Here is an 18799-nt window from a genome sequence, read left to right on the forward strand (position 1 = left end):
GGATCTAAACAAGGAGAGATGGGTTATTGTCTTTGGGACACGGAATCTCAGAGAGTTAGTCGCATCATTGGCTATGCTGTAGATGGAGAGATGGGTTATTGTCTTTGGCACCCAAAATCTCAGAGAGTTAGTCGCAGCTGACAAGTGATCTTTAAATAATTAAAGATGCACAGAAACCCCATGAAAGAGGTTATCGCAAAGTGAGACTCGAGGACATAGCCTCAAGTCCAATTACACAAACAACTCAGTCTACTAGCAATGTATCTACTACTAGTAATGCTCGAGCGAGAGCTAGTGATGCTCTTGAGACAGTTGAGTCCAACAATTAGGGAGTGAGGAGATCTACACGTGTCTCTCATGTCCCTGAGCGTTTTATTCAGGGTTAGTCTATTTGTTGGTCAATGAGAATGTAGAGATCCTACCTGCTACCAAGATGTTATTGAGATGGAAGATAGCATGAAGTGGGAGTAGGAAATTCAATCATGGAAAATAAAACATGGGAACAAACAAAGTTTCCAAAGGGCAAATAAGCCTTGCCTTGCAAATGAGTGAATAAGAAAAGTAAACAACAGAAGATCATGAACCTAAGTATAAGGTTAGATTGGTTGATAAGGGATTCAAGCAAAAGAAAGGCATGGAATTTAATGAGATTTCCTCTCCAATAGTCAAGATGACTGCATTGCATCTTGTGCTTGGACTAGTAGCTAAGAGCCATTGAGGACATGTAGCTACTAGCCATTGAGGACATGCAACTTGTCTAGATGGACGTGAAGATGGCTTTCCTTCACGGGGATCTTGCTGAGGATGTCTACATAAAATGGCCAGAGGGTTTTGAAGTCAAACTTGAGAAGCCTACGAGGGCAAAACTGATGTGTAGATTGCATAATGTATTGTATGGCCTAAAACAAGTCTTAAGGCAGTGGTACATGAAATCTGACAAGTACCTGCAGTCCCAAGGGTATGAAAGAAGCCAAGAAGAGTATTGTTTGTATACCCGAAAGTTGAAGGATGTGTTTACTTGCCTCATGTGCTTGAAGCAACATCATTTAATATGCCCTATGTGACCACATTGCCAACATCTCAAGTGTCCACATGAACGAGACCATTATCTCACATAAGTCATTGTCGTGGACTCAAAACTGTCACACATATCAACTTCCATAAGTGAATGTCAAAGTGGAAGATCAACTCAACCACTATCAACAAAATAATTTCAAAGTGGGATAAACAAGAGATATGGCTCTACACCATGTACAAGGGCAATGTCTAAGACCTTATCCAACATCAACTATGTTCTAATCTAACCCTTGATCATCTGGTCCACTAGAGACAATTATCCAACGCACGAAGGGAAGAAAAATAAATTAGAATTATGAAAAGAAAGGCCTAGCTCTATCCTTGTTAAAGGAGGGAGAGAGAGAGAGAGAGAGAGAGAGAGAGAGAGAGATGTGGATTCATAGAGCATTTATCTGTGCAAGCCTAGAGGAGTAGATGTGTGGGGGAGAGAAGACATAAGCAATGGGTGCAATCCCTCCCCGTGCAAAAGTGAGCATGTCCCTCTTGCATGTATTTAATTTGTATATTAAGTCCATGCTCAAAAGAGCTACAATATGTGCAAGAGTGAATATGTCCCTCTTGCACATATTTAATTTGTATATCAAGTCCGTGCTCAAAAGAGCTACAATTAATGACTTGGGCATAATATAGTCCTTGATCACAATGAGCTGACAAAAATAATACATTAGTATCCAAAATTGCTAACTAATTGATTTCCATAAACTACGTAACAAAGTCATATCAATCCTCATTGCATAATCAATAAAATCAATTCCAAAAAACCCATAAATAATTATTAAAATATGATCATCAAATTCATATCAATCCTCATTGCATAATCAATAAAATCAATTTCAAAAAACCCATGAATTATTATTCAAATATCCATTGCAATTACATTAGGCATGCATAGAGGTACTCAAGGTGCAAGTTGAAGCACTCAATGCAAACATTACATGCCTTCAGGTGATAGTAAACTTCATGAATCAGCAAGCATCTTGTTCTTAGGACTCTCCAAGTCTAGGAGCTAATCCCAAAGGGGTAGCTCTCTTAGAATAGGCCACCAATGTCTCTCCCACGAGGGTGATCCAAAGTTGCTTGATCGAAAGAGGAGGCATGATTATTCAAGAGTAAGAAGCTGCCAAATTTTTGTGGTGAGGAGAGAAACTGTAATAAAGGTAGGATGAAGACATTTATCATCGAGTGGGAGATATTTATTGTTTACATCATACTCTAGATGCATTGAAGGCGCTACAAATGAGGCACTTGTAGGTCTACACGTGGTGGTGACATATAACCTATATATTTGTCTCAAGATGTGGATTGAATTTGAGAAAACATTATTCCACAGGGTGTTCCTTCCAACTAATGAGGAGAATGGCAAATAGGCATATTGGGATGAATGCTCAATGAGGTAACGTTGCTCACTCACTCAATATCTCTAATTAGTAAAATGTGATTCTAAAACTTGTTGGACTAGATGATTTCTAGCAACTGCGTGGTTTTATTAGAGAATACTATTTCTGGGGACAATATAGTCCCAATGGTATTGGAACGGGAGGAGTGGTTTATTGCAACAAAGTAATCAAGCTTTGAAGCCTTGGCCAATTTTTCGAACAACAACAACAAGAACCAAAAGCGTAAGAAGAAAAGAAAAGAAAAAAAAAAACAAGAAGAAGATGGATGTTCATAAAGAGCATTTGAAGGCTGAGCGGCATCGCAATAATTGTCGAGAAAAAGGCCATTATTGACGAAAGAGTCAAAAGCGAGTTGGTGAGTCTTCCACTCCTTCGGCTATAGTAAAGGCCCGAACCTTAATTCATTTGGAGGTGCCATCTTCGTGCACGAGATCCTAAGGTGTTCAAAGAGGCAATTTTTCAAATGTAATTCTATTATTATCCACGGATGATATACAATGCATGAGCCACCTCTTATAGGTGTTTGATTTGCTTCTTGCACCTAAGTTATATTCGTATATATAATCTGTTTTGGTGAGAATTCTAATGAATGACTTTAAAATGCAAGCGCTCTTTGAGAGTCCCCATCCGATTTGAAAGAGCTTCAAATATTCTTGGGATGGGCAAAGCTTTTATCACAAATTTTTCAAGCACTGCGCTGAGATTGTTATCCCTTGCTATAGATAACACCCTCATGCATGTAATCCTTCCTGTGTTAAACTCTCTGACCTCCATTGGACTCTCAACTTTAGACGCAAATACATGTACGATGTACATAATTGTCAATATCTAGCTTCTTCCCAAGTGATGTAGAAGACAGTTGCCGTTACAAAGCTACAGCTTCATCACATGGAAAGGAGGTGTAGCCAAGATCTAACTTCTGCACAGATTATCTCAACACATGAACATGGTAAAAACAAATGTTGCAAAGACTCCAGGGCAAGCACAACCCTCAATACTCCAAATTCATATTGCATGCATAAGATACGAGGCAATAGATGGAGGCTTCAAAAAACATTTGAACATGAAACACTCTACTCTTTTTCCTTTTTCGGACGGATGTGCACTTTTTCATGTGAGTGCGAGTGCGCATGCGCACGTGTGTTGGAGTTTTTCTTTTCTGGGGGGGCCCAGAGTGCACAGGCGGGTGAGCTTGCTGGTGCATTCCGAACGGACATATCTATAGAGGAAATAGAGCTGGCTTACTATTGTCTTCCGTACATAGAACTAATGCAAAGCAAGCGGGCACAAAAGCTAGATAATCTTCAAAACATTCACTGGCAAAAGTTGACAGAAAATTAAGATATGTACATAAGGTGGGTTCCTACATACGCAATCCATGCCATCTTAATGCAATTGTCAATTATGCTTGATGGTGTATAAAAGCAGAGAGATGCCTTCAACTCTCTAGTTGGAGGTGAGGCCTCAACATACTATGATTGCAAAGGCGGAAGCAATGAAATGCGGATAAGCCATTAGCTTCCAGACAACAATCATTCTTGGAAGCTAATGATGTATCCAACTTTTTCCGCTTGCTGAATACACAAATTGTTTTACTTGGCTACACTTGTAATTGATGACAGATTCAATGAACTTGTTTGACTTGCTGCTGCTGCTGGTATACTCAAATCCATGCTCGTCTTACTAGTATCCGTCAAGGAAATGGGCACAAGGCACAGCCCCTTTCTCTGGAGAAATTGCAGCGCCGCGCCAACATTGTTAGTAATCAATCTTGCAACATGCTCTTCAATTGCGGACATGCTCTCCTGAGGGGGAGGCGTACCTTCCCCTTGTATTTCAGCTGAGGCTTGTGTGCCCTTTGCCTAAAATTCCACAAACAATTTAAATGAGGATCCTTGAAGGAGCTTTGTTCCACATACAACACACACACACACACACACACACAAAGACAACCTGCTGGAACCATGCCCATGCCACACACACACATTGCCAACACTACATACCTCTGGAACGCCCGCAACAATGGGCAGAATTAACGCAGCACTGCCTAGCCTGCTCATGCTCAAAAGCTGTTGCAAGTAGAAAATGGAGACACAAAAAAATCAGTAATACTTTTACCCTCTTTCTTTAGACAACTAACAAGAGCTCAAAAGCACACCTTCACTTGTATCAAAAGAAACTTGACGTACTCTATAATCTCATCCAGCATAATTGCTCGGTCCGTCTGCAAAGATTGATAGAATGTAAAAAAAAAGAGCACTATGCAGGGCGAGCATCCACGTTTGTGTATGAATATGTAGATGTGCATATACATATATGTATGTGTGTGTATGGATATGTGTGTACATATGTGTGGATACGTATGTATGTGTGTATATGTGTATGTATGTGCATGGCAATGAGTGCATATATGCATATGTGTGCGTATGCATATGCATATGTGTGTGTATATGCACATGTATGTGCATATGCATATGTGTGCGTATGTATATGCATATGTGTGTGCATATGCATATGAGTGCATATATGTATGTGTGCGTATGCATATGCATATGTGTGTGTATATGCACATGTATGTCTATATGCACATGCGCACACGTGTGCCCTTCCCAAATCAGTGACTACAGCTAATACACATATCTCATTTATTTGTGGAAGCACTTAACTCTGTGCAACTAAGTTAAGTAGGAAGCTCCATGGACAGAACCGAAGCTTAACCACAAACAGATGCTTAAATTACCGCAAATATTGCTTTCACTATCATCCAAATAGCACACATGCACTTGCAGAGAAATAGTCACGATATCAGCTTGCAAAATTGTTGCTCTCTTCAGGCAGGGGCCAAACTATGGAGCTTCTAATTTGAGCATATGCACACGCAATTTTACCTTATTTGTATTAGGCACAAGCTCTTGTAGCAACTTGATCCTCTCAGCAATTCTTTCTCGTCGAAGCTGAAGTGATTCCATTTGAATCAATTAAACATGAAACTGTATGAGAAAACGGCAAGGTATACAAAGGTTCATTGTCTTTGAGAAAAAAGTACCATACCCTTTCAGCAATACTATGGGGATCTGTAGCTTGACCACGACGAGCTCTCACACGAGGCTTCGTCTTTCCGGCTGATCCTTCACAAGGAATTTGAGACTGGTTGATGCCATTGTGGTTGGGAAAAGATGGCACCAGAACTCCACGAGGCATCTGTAAATGAGAAACTAGGGATCAACTCCTACTCTGAAGTCAAGCCTTCTCTACTTTCACACATCACCTACTACATGCACACAAGCAAGGAATAGAGAATAAGCAAGCAATGCATGGGTGAACATGCTCTCACACACAATCCTGCTCAACTAGAAGCACACACATAGAGATGGAATCGCCCATGGAGCATAGAGAAACACGCAAGCATGCTCATGCAATCATTCACACAAACTCAGTCCGTTAGTAGACATAGAAACAAGTTAGCATGCAAAGAAGATGGAGCTTCCATAGCCAAACCCTCCCAAGCTCTCATTCTCTTTGAGTGAGTACACATGTTAGCGTGAGTGGAAGAGATGCTATGTAACTTGCCTAACTGATAAAGTAAAAAAGTAACAACACATCCATGAATCCTAACATCAGTCTTGCATGTAAAAAGCAATGTAAAAGAAAGCGATGCACAGGGACACAGAATGAGTTTGGCCTTATCCAAACTCAACACTACTCTCAGTAAAGACCTGGTAGTTTTTCGAATTTTGTGTGTTGAAGTTCGTCGTAATCATAAGAAAACAAGGCCTTTTAATGTGAAAATTTATAGTGAACAAACCTGCGGATGAGAATGCCACATTGCATCTCGCATATGGTTCATATGTACTGATGCACCATTAAAAGAGTCCAGCATACCATCATGAAATTCTGGTCTTGCCTGCAAAATTAATGAAATGATAGACAAGTTTACAAAACATGAACCTTGGGCTATTGGCGGATCGTACATAACTAATTCTTTCCTTTGCCCCAAGTGCATAATGATTGGCTAGTCATACCTGAAAAAGTAAACTATGATGCTCTGTTTGCTCCTTGCCGCAAGGAAAACAATTGAAGTAGGGGGAGCTCCCAATCAGGGGAGAAGATAGAGAGTCTGAAGAGACCTGTTGAGGGCTCGAAGTTTTACTTCCATTACTTCCCACTGAGGGTGACTCGTTTACTGTACCAGCTGCCCCTGTAGGCACACTCTCTTTAGAAAGAGGGCTTGTATCCTTACTCATTGTTAAAATCTTGTCCAAAATATCATAAATCTTGGGGAACACCCCCTCAGATATAGAAATGTTTACAAAATCAGGGACGAAAACTCCAGCAAGAGGGGATGGCAACACTTAACATGCAGCTTCAAGGAAAAGGGAGAAAACCTGAACTCTCTCTCTCTCTCTCTCTCTCTCTCTCTCTCTCTCTCTCTCTCTCTCTCTCTCTCTCTCTCTCTCTCTCTCTCTCTCTCTCTCTCTCTCTCTCTCTCTTCCCCCGGATAGTTTCCTACGACGTTAAAACTCTCTTCTTCTTCTTCTTCTTCTTCTCTCAGAGTTGAAGAGAGAGACGGGCGCGCGCGCACAATATATACACATTTATGTGCATAGCTTGTGCTCTTGTTAGATGCTTGTTCGGAGCTTCACCTTTGGTTTGCTCTTCTCCCTGAAGACATTACACCCTAAAAGTAATTGTGTGCATGCTCTTTTTGTGCTTTGTTTAGAGAGTCCTTACACAGTGCAGCTTCAGTCTGCATTTATTTGTGGACAGGTCTTACATCAAAGCAAAAACATTGTACCTTCCCAAATTCTCCGCAGTGTCAACTTAGCTGCTTCTTGCATTCCATTGTCTGCATATGAATGAGCTGTAGACAACCCATGTGTGCTGGAAATTGCCAAAGCCCTTTGAAGTCTTTTCTGACGAAACCATTTTGCTACATCAAGCAGATGGTTAGAAGATAAATTCAAAGTTGCACTGGAATGCTGCTGGCTGACCAAATCTTGCATGTCAAGACTTTGTAAACCCCCTTGCACACTTGTCACTCCATTCGACTCCACACCAGAATTAACTGAAGAAAATGTCCCACTAAGAGCTACTTGATCACTATGCATGCCGCAATCGATATGTCGACTGCCATCAGTGTCTATGCTGGTCATTGCATCTGAGCCAGCATCCCCGAAATTAAAATCCCATCCATTACTTTCCATTAACTTCTCCTCGCAATAAGATGGCATTCGAAAATGTCTTCTAATGAAATTTTCTGTTTCTTAAAGCAGCCCTAGGTCCAGGATCAAAAATGGAAATATATGATTCCATCAAAAATCTTCTCTGCCAGGCCTGAAATTTGAACACTGACAAAGTTTAATGCCCAAAAACATACACAGAAAAGCAGACTTGTTTAATGACCACATAAGGTGAGATGAAACTTGTTGCTACCTCTATTTCACAATTTTCATGCATAGATTTGATTTTACAGATCTAAGGAGGAAAACCCTTTCCTTCCAACAGCAAAATTCAGGTGTTAATGTGAAGGCACAAGACACAGACAACAGACAACATTGATAAGCTCCGCGCATTAACCAACAAGGAGAAAAACCAGAGGCAACTCTCATGAAAGCAGAAATTCCTAGGTCACGCACAAGTCAAGCAAAATCAGACAATATGTGCCTAAAGGTCAAAAGTCGAAATGAGTAAAGCCAAACAGCTAGTGGGTTTTGCTCTGTTAAAAATTTAGGGTTTGGGTTGCAGCGCTTACTTGTTGGAGAGCACAAAAGCCATGAAAGGCTTGATGTGAAGAAGTTTGCCTCATCTAAGCTTCTCCTTATAGGAAAAAAGTTTCTTCGGGTTACTGTGGCTTGTAGAGCTTGCCCACCACCTATGCTGCTGACGACGATGAGGCTACCTGCAACGTTTGCATGACCATCAATTCTTCTTTCCTTTGCCCACTTTCCCATGACAAAAAATTTCTAATGTTGTGTGTCCCACACGTGCTTCAGCCAACAGTAAATCCATCGAGGCACTATGCACCAAATAGGGATTGTTAGGGGGAATGTCACTGGTAATCAAATATCACTAACAATTTTCAAGGTTGGGCGTCTCTCTCTCTCTCTCTCTCTCTCTCTCCAAAAAAGTGTTGGCATGCTCTTGTGGTATCAAAAATGCTACAATGGCCTATCAACACTATTACAATAAAGCAACAATGGATTTGGAATGTGGAATACGGTGCGGTATGGGTCCCCCCATTGGACCTCAAAAAATGTATCATCTCTCTCTGCCTCTCTTCTTGCCTTGGGTAAGACTCCTAGAGGAGTTGTTATTCTCCTCTTCCAATGGCTTCATTCGACTCCATCTGCTCCCTAGAGTCATGCCTTTTACTATTCTATTTATCGCTAAGGGTTGCCCAATTGCACAAATTGGTTACCAATGATAAAGTGGGCATAGAGAGGTGAAGAGGAGCAAAAAAAATGGCTAAAAAGCAAGGGGAGCATAGGTAGCTCTTTCCTATTTTGGGCCTCGAGGTGAAATGTATCCTCTCTCTCTCTCTCTCTCTCTCTCTCTCTCTCTCTCTCTCTCTCTCTCTCTCTGCCGCACTTCTTGCCTTGGATAAGACTCCAATAGGAGTTGATCTTCTTCTCTTCCAATGGCTGGATTAAACTCCATCTGTTTAAATGCTTGACTCCATAAATGGATTTCAACACAATAGTTAACACTTATAAATATACTTGATGAGCTATTAGGTTGCTTCTATCATTAACATTGTGTATTGGAGGGTTTTGTAAACTCTTGAATCAGAATCAGGTTGTTGATTGCTCTCTCTCTCTCTTTTCAAATTAGTCATCATGGGAATAGCGACAAACTTGAGTAATTCAAAATCCTTGAAGGGGGTCCGCTCTCACATATCTCAAACTCATTGCTTTGTTTACATTGACTTTGTTGTTTCAACTTGTTTGTTTTGCCATTATCTCACAATGGTCACATTCATGAATCATGGTTGATTTTCTTTTGCTAATGGCTAATTCATTTACAACTAAATTACACATGCTACTCCCTTACTTTTAGTTAATTAAGTCAATCTTCCTCAAAATTTCGAGAGTTATGACCTACTCCCTTACTTTTAGTTAATTAAGTCAATCTTCCTCAAAATTTCGAGAGTTATGACCTACTTTATGTCTGGAGAGTAAAAGGATGGGTCAAACCCACCCCATGGTGGCTTATATCATGGGATCATCTGGACAAAGTTGGAAGTTTGGTTTGGATTTAATTGCTCTTTAACAATCACGAGATCTTGTCTTTCATTTTTAGCTTAGCTAAATATTCACTAGCATTGTCACAATATTGATTTATGAGTGATCCTATCAATAACACTCTATGCACAATGTGCGTATGAAAAAGTTGTGTGACTATTATGGGAGCTTGTATGGTTTGGCTTGCGTAAAAATTCTTTGGCATGGTTTACCTATTGATTTGTGAGTATCATTGTGTGCTGATTGTTGGTAAATAGAGTTAGGATATGGAGCGAGCTTGACGAAGTGAGCTTTTTTTTGGGGGGAGGGGGAGCCACCAATGCACCTCCATTGCCGCCCTCATTGGCCAATAAAGCCACCAACTCTTCTCCTCCGCCCTCTCCTCCTCTACCACCCCCTTGGCCACCACTATTGCTCCCCTCCTTGACTACTTAAACCACCCACTCCTCCACCACCCTCTCCTCTTCCACCACCACTACATATCCCCTCTCATCGTCCCTATCCTATGCTCTCTAGTCTCCTGATGTCTCTTCCTCTCACTGCCTCCACACCTCTTCTTCACTAACTTCTTCCTCTCTCTCTCTCTCTCTCTCTCTCACACACACACACACACACACACACTCAAACACACATCGTATCCACCCCTTTGATTTCACTCACTTCCTCAATCTCACTACCATGTCCTTTGCCCATTAGATACCTTTGTTATTGTATCCATCCTTTGGCCTTCATGTGACATTTTAGCATGCTCTCTCTCTCTCTCTCTCTCTCTCTCTCTCTCTCTCTCTCTCTCTCTCTCTCTCTCCCCCCCCCTCCTCCGCCCACCCGTCGCCTGTTTTTTTCTCCCTATCCCATTGTTTCCATACCTCTCCTACACTCTAAAAATGTTTAACGCCCCCCCCCCCCCCTCTCTCTCCTCTCTCTCTTTCTCTCTCCCCCACCCCCCACCATCACCTTGCTTAACTACATCTCTCTCCTACAACCTTCCTCTTGTTTCTCCCTCAATCCCTTTCTTTACAACGATCCCACTCCCATTATGTCTCCTCTCCCCCCCCCCCCCCCCCCCCCCCCCCCCCCCCCCCCTCTCATGCTTCATACATTACACCACTCATATTGCACCCAACTACAAAACCATGACTTAGACCTACACACTTTCCTCTCTTAGCCACAATGTGGACTCTCCGTTATGACTCTCATCACCACAATTTTGGAGCTTAACTACATCTCTCTCCTACAACCTTCCTCATTGTTTCTCCTTCAATCCCTTTCTTTAGAACGATCCCACTCCCATTATGTCCCCCCCCCTTCATGCTTCATACATTACACCACTCATATTGCACCCAACTACAAAACCATGTTTTGAACTTATTTCCCTCACATTTATAGCCATGACTTAAACCTACACACTTTCCTCTCTTAGCCACAGTCTGGAGTCTCCGTTATGACTCTCATCACCACAATTTTGGAGCATCAAGAGTCACTCCTTAGCCAGACAAATACTACATCACATGTAACTTTGGTCCCATAGGTCATATTTGACCTCTGAGGACAATAATAATCTCTCTCTCTCTCTCTCTCTCTCTCTCTCTCTCTCTCTCTCTCCCCCCCACTACCCCATGGACATTGAGAGAGAAGGAGAGAGAATATAGTAGAGACTATGTGTGTGTGTGTATCTATATGTGTATATATGTATGTGTGTTCGTGTGGGTATTCGCCACTTCCCCACCAATGATATGGATGAAAGCATGGTTTGGTGGTACAAAAAGGACTATCTTTGACACAACATAGGCTTGGTGGTTCATGTGTGTAAAAAGAGAGGACCTTTTAATTGGAATTGGGGAGGGGCCATATATTTCTTTTTCTTTGTTTTTGAAGACGTTTTTATCTTTTGAAAGTGGTCACTCTAGAGAAGAGGTGGGGGTTGAGGGCGGGACTAGGGGGGTTATGGTTCGGTGCTTTGATGTCCTCTCTCTCTCTCTCTCTCTCTCTCTCTCTCTCTCTCTCTCTCTCTCTCTCTCTCTGAGAGTTTGGCATCCTACACCTTGCCTGCTTCATAGCCACCGAATTTGTTGTGCTCTCTCTCTCTCTCTCTCTCTCTCTCTCTCCCCACCCTGTAGCTACACAGTGAAGCCCGATTTCACAGATTGTTCCCTCTCTCCCCCTCTTTCCCTCTCTCTCTCTCCCTCTCGCACTTGCTCCTTGCTAATGGACAATATTGCAAGAGATTGTTGCTCGGGTGATCCACAGCTTCTCTCTTTCGACGACCTAGAAGGTGGTTCGAGCATGGATGAACAGACAGAAAACCATTCCATTAGCAATTTCATTCTGACTAATCAGGCTTTTCTTCGTAAATATTGGGCTGCAAAGAAACGCAAGCAGAGAAGCAAAGAAAGACATCCTTCTTTTGCTCTTGGATTACCAAAAGCCAGGACAAGGAAGAACATCTGCGTAGCGGTGACACAATGTTGGCGCAAGAAAACACTAGGTCTATATTTTGAAGACATCGTTCTATTGGGTCTGCGCAACACTTTGACTCAAATTAAGGTTCCGCACTCAGCAAATGAGCTTTTTGTGAAAACAACCTCTTTGACAATGATATTGAACAACAGTACAGGTAAGACCTCAATAAACCAATCTAAAATTGCTAGTGTTCTGGGTATCCATCGAAGGAATATAGCTGTTGCAAGTTCGAGGCTGGAGAATAAAGATGAGAATGAAGTGTTGCTATTGAGTGCTTGTGAGAGACAATTGCCTCGAGGAAACACTATCACCAATGAAATAAGAGATTTGGTGCATGCCTTGTAGACATCATAGACCAGAGTTTCACCTAACAAGAAGGACATATACAAGAAGAGAATTGGAAGGAAAAGTGTCGTCAAACATCCTATGCATCTACTCGATGACTCTCAAGTACCAACAACTCTTAGCAATTGTAATTTGTTTGACAATCCTTAAGGCTGATTTGGTCAAGACAGTAGCAAATTTGGTAGTCTGGTATATGGCAGTGGGTGTATACAGTACCTTACGAAGGTTATATATAGTACCATTGCATTTCTATATAGTTCCGAAGTTGTCCTGCATAGAACCAAAGCCCCTGTGCAGTACCAAATTTGGTGTTCAATCGTTTACTAGTAATTCCACAGCCTATCTATAGAGTACCAAAGCCTTTGTATAATACATTTTCCTTCCCTAGAGGCATCAAAGCCTATCTATAGAGTACCAAAGCCCCTGTCTATTTTACCAAAGCTTAATTTTGTAGTACTAAAGTCTTTGCACAATACCAAACCTACTCCCTGTATAGTACCAAATCATTCTTGTTTATCACCAAAGCATTTGCAAAGTACCCATATAATACTCTTCTGTATAGAGTTCTACTATGAGTCAAAAGTACCAAAAGAGTACAAAATCTGGCTTTTTGTTATGTGGCAATGGCCCTCCACAATACCAAAGGTATTTGTGTAGTACCCAAGCCTATGTAAACTACCCAATTTGGTACTCTCCTACATGCAATGGTTGTACGTAGTACCAAAAGCCTAATGACACCAAATATGGAAATAATATATCTATAGAGTACCAAAGCCTCACTCTATTTTACCAAAGCCTAATTGTGTAGTACCAAAGTCTTTGTGCAGTACCAAACCTACTCCATGTATAGTACCAAAGCATTCTTATTTATCCCCAAACAATTTTCAAAGTACCCATATGGGTACTCTTCTATAAGGAGTTCTACTATGAATCAAAAGCAGACGGACAGTACCAAATTTGACTTTTTGTTTTATGGCAATGGTCCTTCATAGTACCAAAGGTCTTTGTATAGTTTCCAAGCCTTTGTAAACTACCCAATTTGGTACTCTCTTGCATGCCATTGGTTGTACATAGTACCAAAAGCCTAAAGACAATACCAAATATGGAAATATTATATCTATAGATTACCAAAGCCTCACACTATTTTACCAAAGCATAATTGTGTAGTACCAAAGTTCTTGTTCACTACCAAACCTACTCCATGTATAGTACCAAAGCATTCTTGTTTATCACCAAAGCATTTGCAAAGTACCCATATCGGTACTCTTCTGCATAGAGTTCTAGTATGAGTCAAAAGCAAAAGACAGTACCAAATCTAACTTTTTGTTGTATGGCAATGGGCCTTCATTGTACCAAAGGTCTTTGTATAGTACCCAAGCACTTGTAAACTACCCAATTTGATACTCTCCTATGGGCTGTTGGTTGTACATAATACCAAAATCCTAAAGACAGTATCAAATATGGAAATAGCCCTTTATAGTGCCAAATGTTTTATGAAATGTTTCAAATTTTTATAGCACCAAATGTTTTTTGAATAGTCTCAAACTTGACTGGTTATGGTGATGTCCGGCTCTTAAATGCTATTATGTTTCATGGGACAATGGTTGTATAGAAGCAAAGGCCCTCAGAAGAACCCACTTCATTGTGTATTGATTCTGTATTGTACCAAAGTAGGTAGAAATGAATCATTTTGGTTATACAATAGGACATTTTTGTACTCTACAATACCATATTTGGTACTGTCTACAGTGAGTTTTAGTATTTTACCATCTGCATGAAGTTGGGATTTTCTAACCTTTTTTGTTCTGGTGCTATAGGCTGAAGTATACCAAAGATTCAAGAAGGCTCACCCTACAGTGGTCGTGTCTCTTATATAATTTGAGGCATTAAAGGCATACTTTGTTCGGAAGTTGAAAGAGAGGTATACTTGCTGCCGTGTATCCCATGTGCAGATGCTCTATTTCAAAGAGGCTTTTAATCAAATGCGGCAAAACCAATTTGGGCATCACGAGAAAAGTCGCTTTTGCACTTGCTCCATATGTTGTAGAAGTGATGATACAAGAGAGTGTTTTGCAAACCAAGCAGTATGCCATCACATCACTAGTTTGTTGGAATCCATCATGTGCCCAAAGCCTCCAAATAGTGAATACCATGCCAAGAAATGCTTGATGGGGGACTGGTCCCAATGTGGTGTACAGAAGTTGACATTTTGTCCTAGTGAGATAGCAGAGGATAGCATGGAGGTGTCTGTGAAGGTTTTCATGGATGTTGTGTAGACATGTAGTAGTGTTAGTGTGTATATGCGCTTCACAAGGGGCACTTTTCTCCCACTGGGTTTTTCCCCCTGGACATCCGGTGTGAAAGGACACCTTATCTCTTAGGGTTTCATATAAGATTTGTAGCTCTGAGTTTGTATACACTATTATTCTAATATAGAGAGAGAGAGAGAGAGACTACAGAGATCTCGTACACAAGCTCTGTGTCTTCTCCTTCTCCATCTTCTTCCTACTCTAAGTTGCTGTCTTCCTTCTGTTTCCTGTTTCATCATCTTCAACAATTGGTATCAGAGCAAGGTGATTTCCAGAGCCTCTACTTGCGTTTTCGTGTCCGCGCGCGCAATCGCAGTTTTCGGAAAATTTGCTCGTGGGAGCATCCTCGACGTTCCGAGAGTATTCTGAGCAGGCGACCTGAGGTTTTACCCCCCTTTTGAAGCCGTTCGAGCCCTCAGAATTTTTTTTGAGTAGCGTAGCAGAAGTTACTTTTCGGAGGCGTTTAGATCAAGAGGGTGTGCTTTTGGAGAGATTTTCTTCAGGTAAACAGTTCTTTTGGGAAGCAGCTTGTCTTAGCTTTGTGCTGAGATTTTGTGTAGAGTTTTGCTTGCATTGGAGAGGAGATTTGTGAATCTCTTGGAGGTTCTTTTGCTCTCTTGTGTGCATCCACAGTATGGCTCAATCTACGGAGAAAGAGATTTTTGGTGCGTTTACATCCGAAGACAAATTGGATGGTACCAACTATTCTCTTTGGTCTTTTATGGCCAAAAATGTTTTGGTTGGTAAAGGATTGTGGGATTATGTATCTGGAGATGAAGTTCGTCCAGGTAGCATTGCACCTGCCACGCCTGGTCGTGGTGTAGCTGTTGGTGCAGGACCCTCACAAGTCACTCCGAAGCAAAAGAGATGGGATACTAAAGATGCACAAGCTATGGCTGTGATTGCCTTAACCATAAAGAGGACAATCACACCACATATCAGATCTTGCAGAACTTCTGAGGATGCTTGGAACACTCTGCAAGCTATGTTTGGAGGAAGAAACGCTGCCAGAATAGAGTTTTTGAAGAAACAACTTGACAAAATACAGATGGACGAAGGTGACGATATCGTCGAGCATCTTACAAAAATCAGGGATCTTAAAGAGCAATTGCTTAGCATTGATGAAGTGATTCCAGAGAAGGACTTGGTTTCCAAAACACTCAATTCACTACCACCATCTTATTTGACTTTTCAGACTTCTTTGACTCTGTCTTTGCGAGCAAATCCTGAGCCTCTTCATTTTGAAGAGTTAGTGGCTTTGCTACTGCAGGAGGATCAATCACGTAAGAACAAGTCTTTACAAGTGGATGGTATGGATCATGCTCTTGTTGTATAGAACAAAAACAAGGGTAAAGAGAGTGTTCATCACTCCAAGTCTAGTGCAGGACAATCTTCAGAGAAGTCTAAAGGTGATTCCGACAAGTCCAAGAAGAAAGGTAAATGTTACTACTGCAAGAAACCTGGTCACTACATTAGTGAGTGAAAAAGCGAATTGCTAAAGAAAAGAAGAAAGAGTCAAGTTTGGTTGTTTCAGCTTCTGGTGATTCTTCTACAACTAAAGAAGAGTCTGCAAACTTTGTGCAGGATTCTTATGCTTTTGTAGTATGTTCATATTTTTCTGCTTATAGTGTTGACAAGACACAAATGATTTGGTACTTTGATAGTGGTGCATCCAGGCATATTACTTCAAGGAAGGATTTGTTTTGTTCATTGGATGCAGCTCCAGCAGGAAAGAAGGTGACATGTGCAAATAATGCTTCTTATCCAATCAAAGACGTTGGTAATATTTTGATTACCATTTCAGATGGTTCAGATTTATGCTTGCCAGATGTCTTATATGTTCCAGGGATCAAGAAGAATTTGTTGTCTGTATCCTCTCTTGCAAAAAATGGTCTTCGGGTCATTTTTGAGGATGACAACTGTGTTGTACGAGATCGAGAGAATGGTTATTCTCTTATCACTACAGGTACGCTGGAAAATGGACTATTTGTGCTAGATCGTTATGAAAAGCAGATTCAGGTATGTATTGCAGAAACAAAGACTCAGGCCATGCAGGATGTTGAGTTGTGGCATGCTAGATTTGGGCATGTTAGTTATGGCAGTTTGATGACTTTACAACGTCATAATATGGTGCATGATTTGTCTTTATTGGAGATTCCACCAAGACATGTATGTGAAGGTTGCGTTCTTGGAAAGATGCACATATTTGCATTTTCGCAGGATGGTTCAGTTAGAGCGACACAAAAGTTGCAACTTGTACACAGTGATGTATGTGGTCCTATGAGGACGCCATCTATAGGAAACAGCCTTTATTTTGTGACCTTCATTGATGACTTTTCCAGGTTTTTTTGGGTGTATCCACTCAAAGCAAAGTCAGATGTGTTTGCAGTTTTTCAACATTATGTCGCCATGGTTGAAAATGAAACAGGTTGCAAAGTACAGACTCTTCGTACCGATCGAGGAGGTGAATACATGTCAGGTGCATTTAAGGATTTTTTGGGAAAGAAAGGCATTAAACACCAATGCACTATGCCATACACACCACAACAGAATGGTGTTGCAGAAAGGAAGAACAGGTCTTTAATGGAGACGGCTAGATGTATGCTCAAGGCTAAGAGTTTGCCTCATAAGCTATGGATGGAGGCAGTTGCTTGTGCAGCACATGTTTTGAACAGGTGTCCTACTCGTGCCTTGAAGACCATTACTCCATTTGAAGCTTGGTATGACAGAAAACCTTCAATCAGTTATCTTCGTGTTTTTGGTTGTCTTGCTTATGCTCACATCCCTCAGCAGTTACGTGGGAAGCTTGATGATAAGGCAATCAAATGTATATTTGTGGGGTACAGTAGTGGAAGTAAAGGTTATAGACTTTACAATCCTGCTACAAACAAGATTTTTGAAAGTCGTGATGTAATTTTTGCAGAAACTACTGCTCAACCTATGGTTGCTTTTGATGTACCGCATATGCAGACACATGATGTATTTGAAGGTTTGCTTCCTTCTTTTGTGGAGAATCAAGAATCACAACAGGTTGATAATCTTGATCAGTCTTTTGATCAGCATGTGACACCTCATGATGTAGAGAAAATTGTGCGTGAAGAGCAAGAAGTTCTCAGGGAAGAAAGAACCTTGCCTAAATGGGTTCAGAAAACTTTGCAGGATAGCAAGTTGGATGCACCGTTGCCACGAAAAACACGTACTGGTACTACTTTTGGTAGAGAGCAAGTAGATTTGGCTTGCTTTAGCACTCTTTGTGATGCAGATGAGCCTGATTCATTTGAACAAGCTTTAGAGTGTGTTCAGTGGAAAGATGCTATGCAGCAAGAAATTGATTCTATTCATAAGAATCATACATGGGATCTAGTGGACTTGCCTACAGGTAAAAAGCCTATTGGTACAAAGTGGGTTTTTAAGGTAAAAAGGAAACAAGATGGTACTGTTGACAGGTACAAAGCAAGGCTTGTGGCAAAAGGCTATGCGCAACAGAAAGGCATAGATTATGATGAAACCTTTGCTCCTACTTCTCGTGCGTCCACAATTAGATCACTAGTTGCAATTGCTGCTCATCATGGTTGGAAAGTGCATCAGTTGGATATCAAAACTGCTTTTTTGAATGGTGATTTGCAGGAAGAAGTTTATGTAAGTCAACCAAGTGGTTTTGTTGTAAAAGGTCAAGAGCAAAAGGTATGTAGATTGCGTAAAGCTTTGTATGGTCTCAAACAGGCTCCAAGTGCATGGTATGAGAAGATACATACTTATTTGATTGGCCAGGGATTTCGGAATAGTCCAACAGAAAGTACTTTGTATGTCAAAAAGAGAGATGGAGTCTCATTATGCTAACACTTTATGTGGATGATATGCTTCTTACACGCAATACTGCAGATGAAATTGAAGCGTTTAAAGATGCTTTGAGAAAAAACTTTGAGATGTCTGATCTTGGTTTGCTACATTATTACTTGGGTATTCAGTT

At 41.0% G+C, this 18799-nt stretch overlaps 1 protein-coding gene across 3 annotated transcripts; it reads right to left on the reverse strand.

Annotated features, from left to right (window-relative positions):
* Nucleotides 1-3774: 3774 nt before the first annotated feature.
* On the reverse strand, nucleotides 3775-8365 carry LOC147439133 (uncharacterized). Of its 3 annotated transcripts, XM_086485038.1 has the most exons (10): nucleotides 8227-8365; nucleotides 7270-7808; nucleotides 6497-6672; nucleotides 6280-6378; nucleotides 5526-5675; nucleotides 5363-5428; nucleotides 4633-4698; nucleotides 4478-4543; nucleotides 4297-4336; nucleotides 3775-4201 (listed from the first exon to the last, which is right to left on the reverse strand). In XM_086485038.1, the coding sequence occupies exons 2-10, from the start codon at nucleotides 7703-7705 to the stop codon at nucleotides 4158-4160; spliced, it is 1143 nt and encodes a 380-aa protein (XP_086341164.1). In that variant the 5' UTR covers nucleotides 7706-7808; nucleotides 8227-8365; the 3' UTR covers nucleotides 3775-4157. The 3 variants fall into 3 exon arrangements, with proteins under 3 accessions (XP_086341164.1, XP_086341162.1, XP_086341163.1); XM_086485036.1 differs by having other exon boundaries at nucleotides 3775-4336; XM_086485037.1 differs by lacking the exon at nucleotides 8227-8365 and adding an exon at nucleotides 7908-8179 and having other exon boundaries at nucleotides 3775-4336.
* Nucleotides 8366-18799: the final 10434 nt, after the last annotated feature.

This window comes from Adiantum capillus-veneris, chromosome 16 (genome assembly GCF_014529385.1).
Source record: "Adiantum capillus-veneris isolate H3 chromosome 16, ASM1452938v2, whole genome shotgun sequence".
NCBI lineage: Eukaryota > Viridiplantae > Streptophyta > Polypodiopsida > Polypodiales > Pteridaceae > Adiantum > Adiantum capillus-veneris.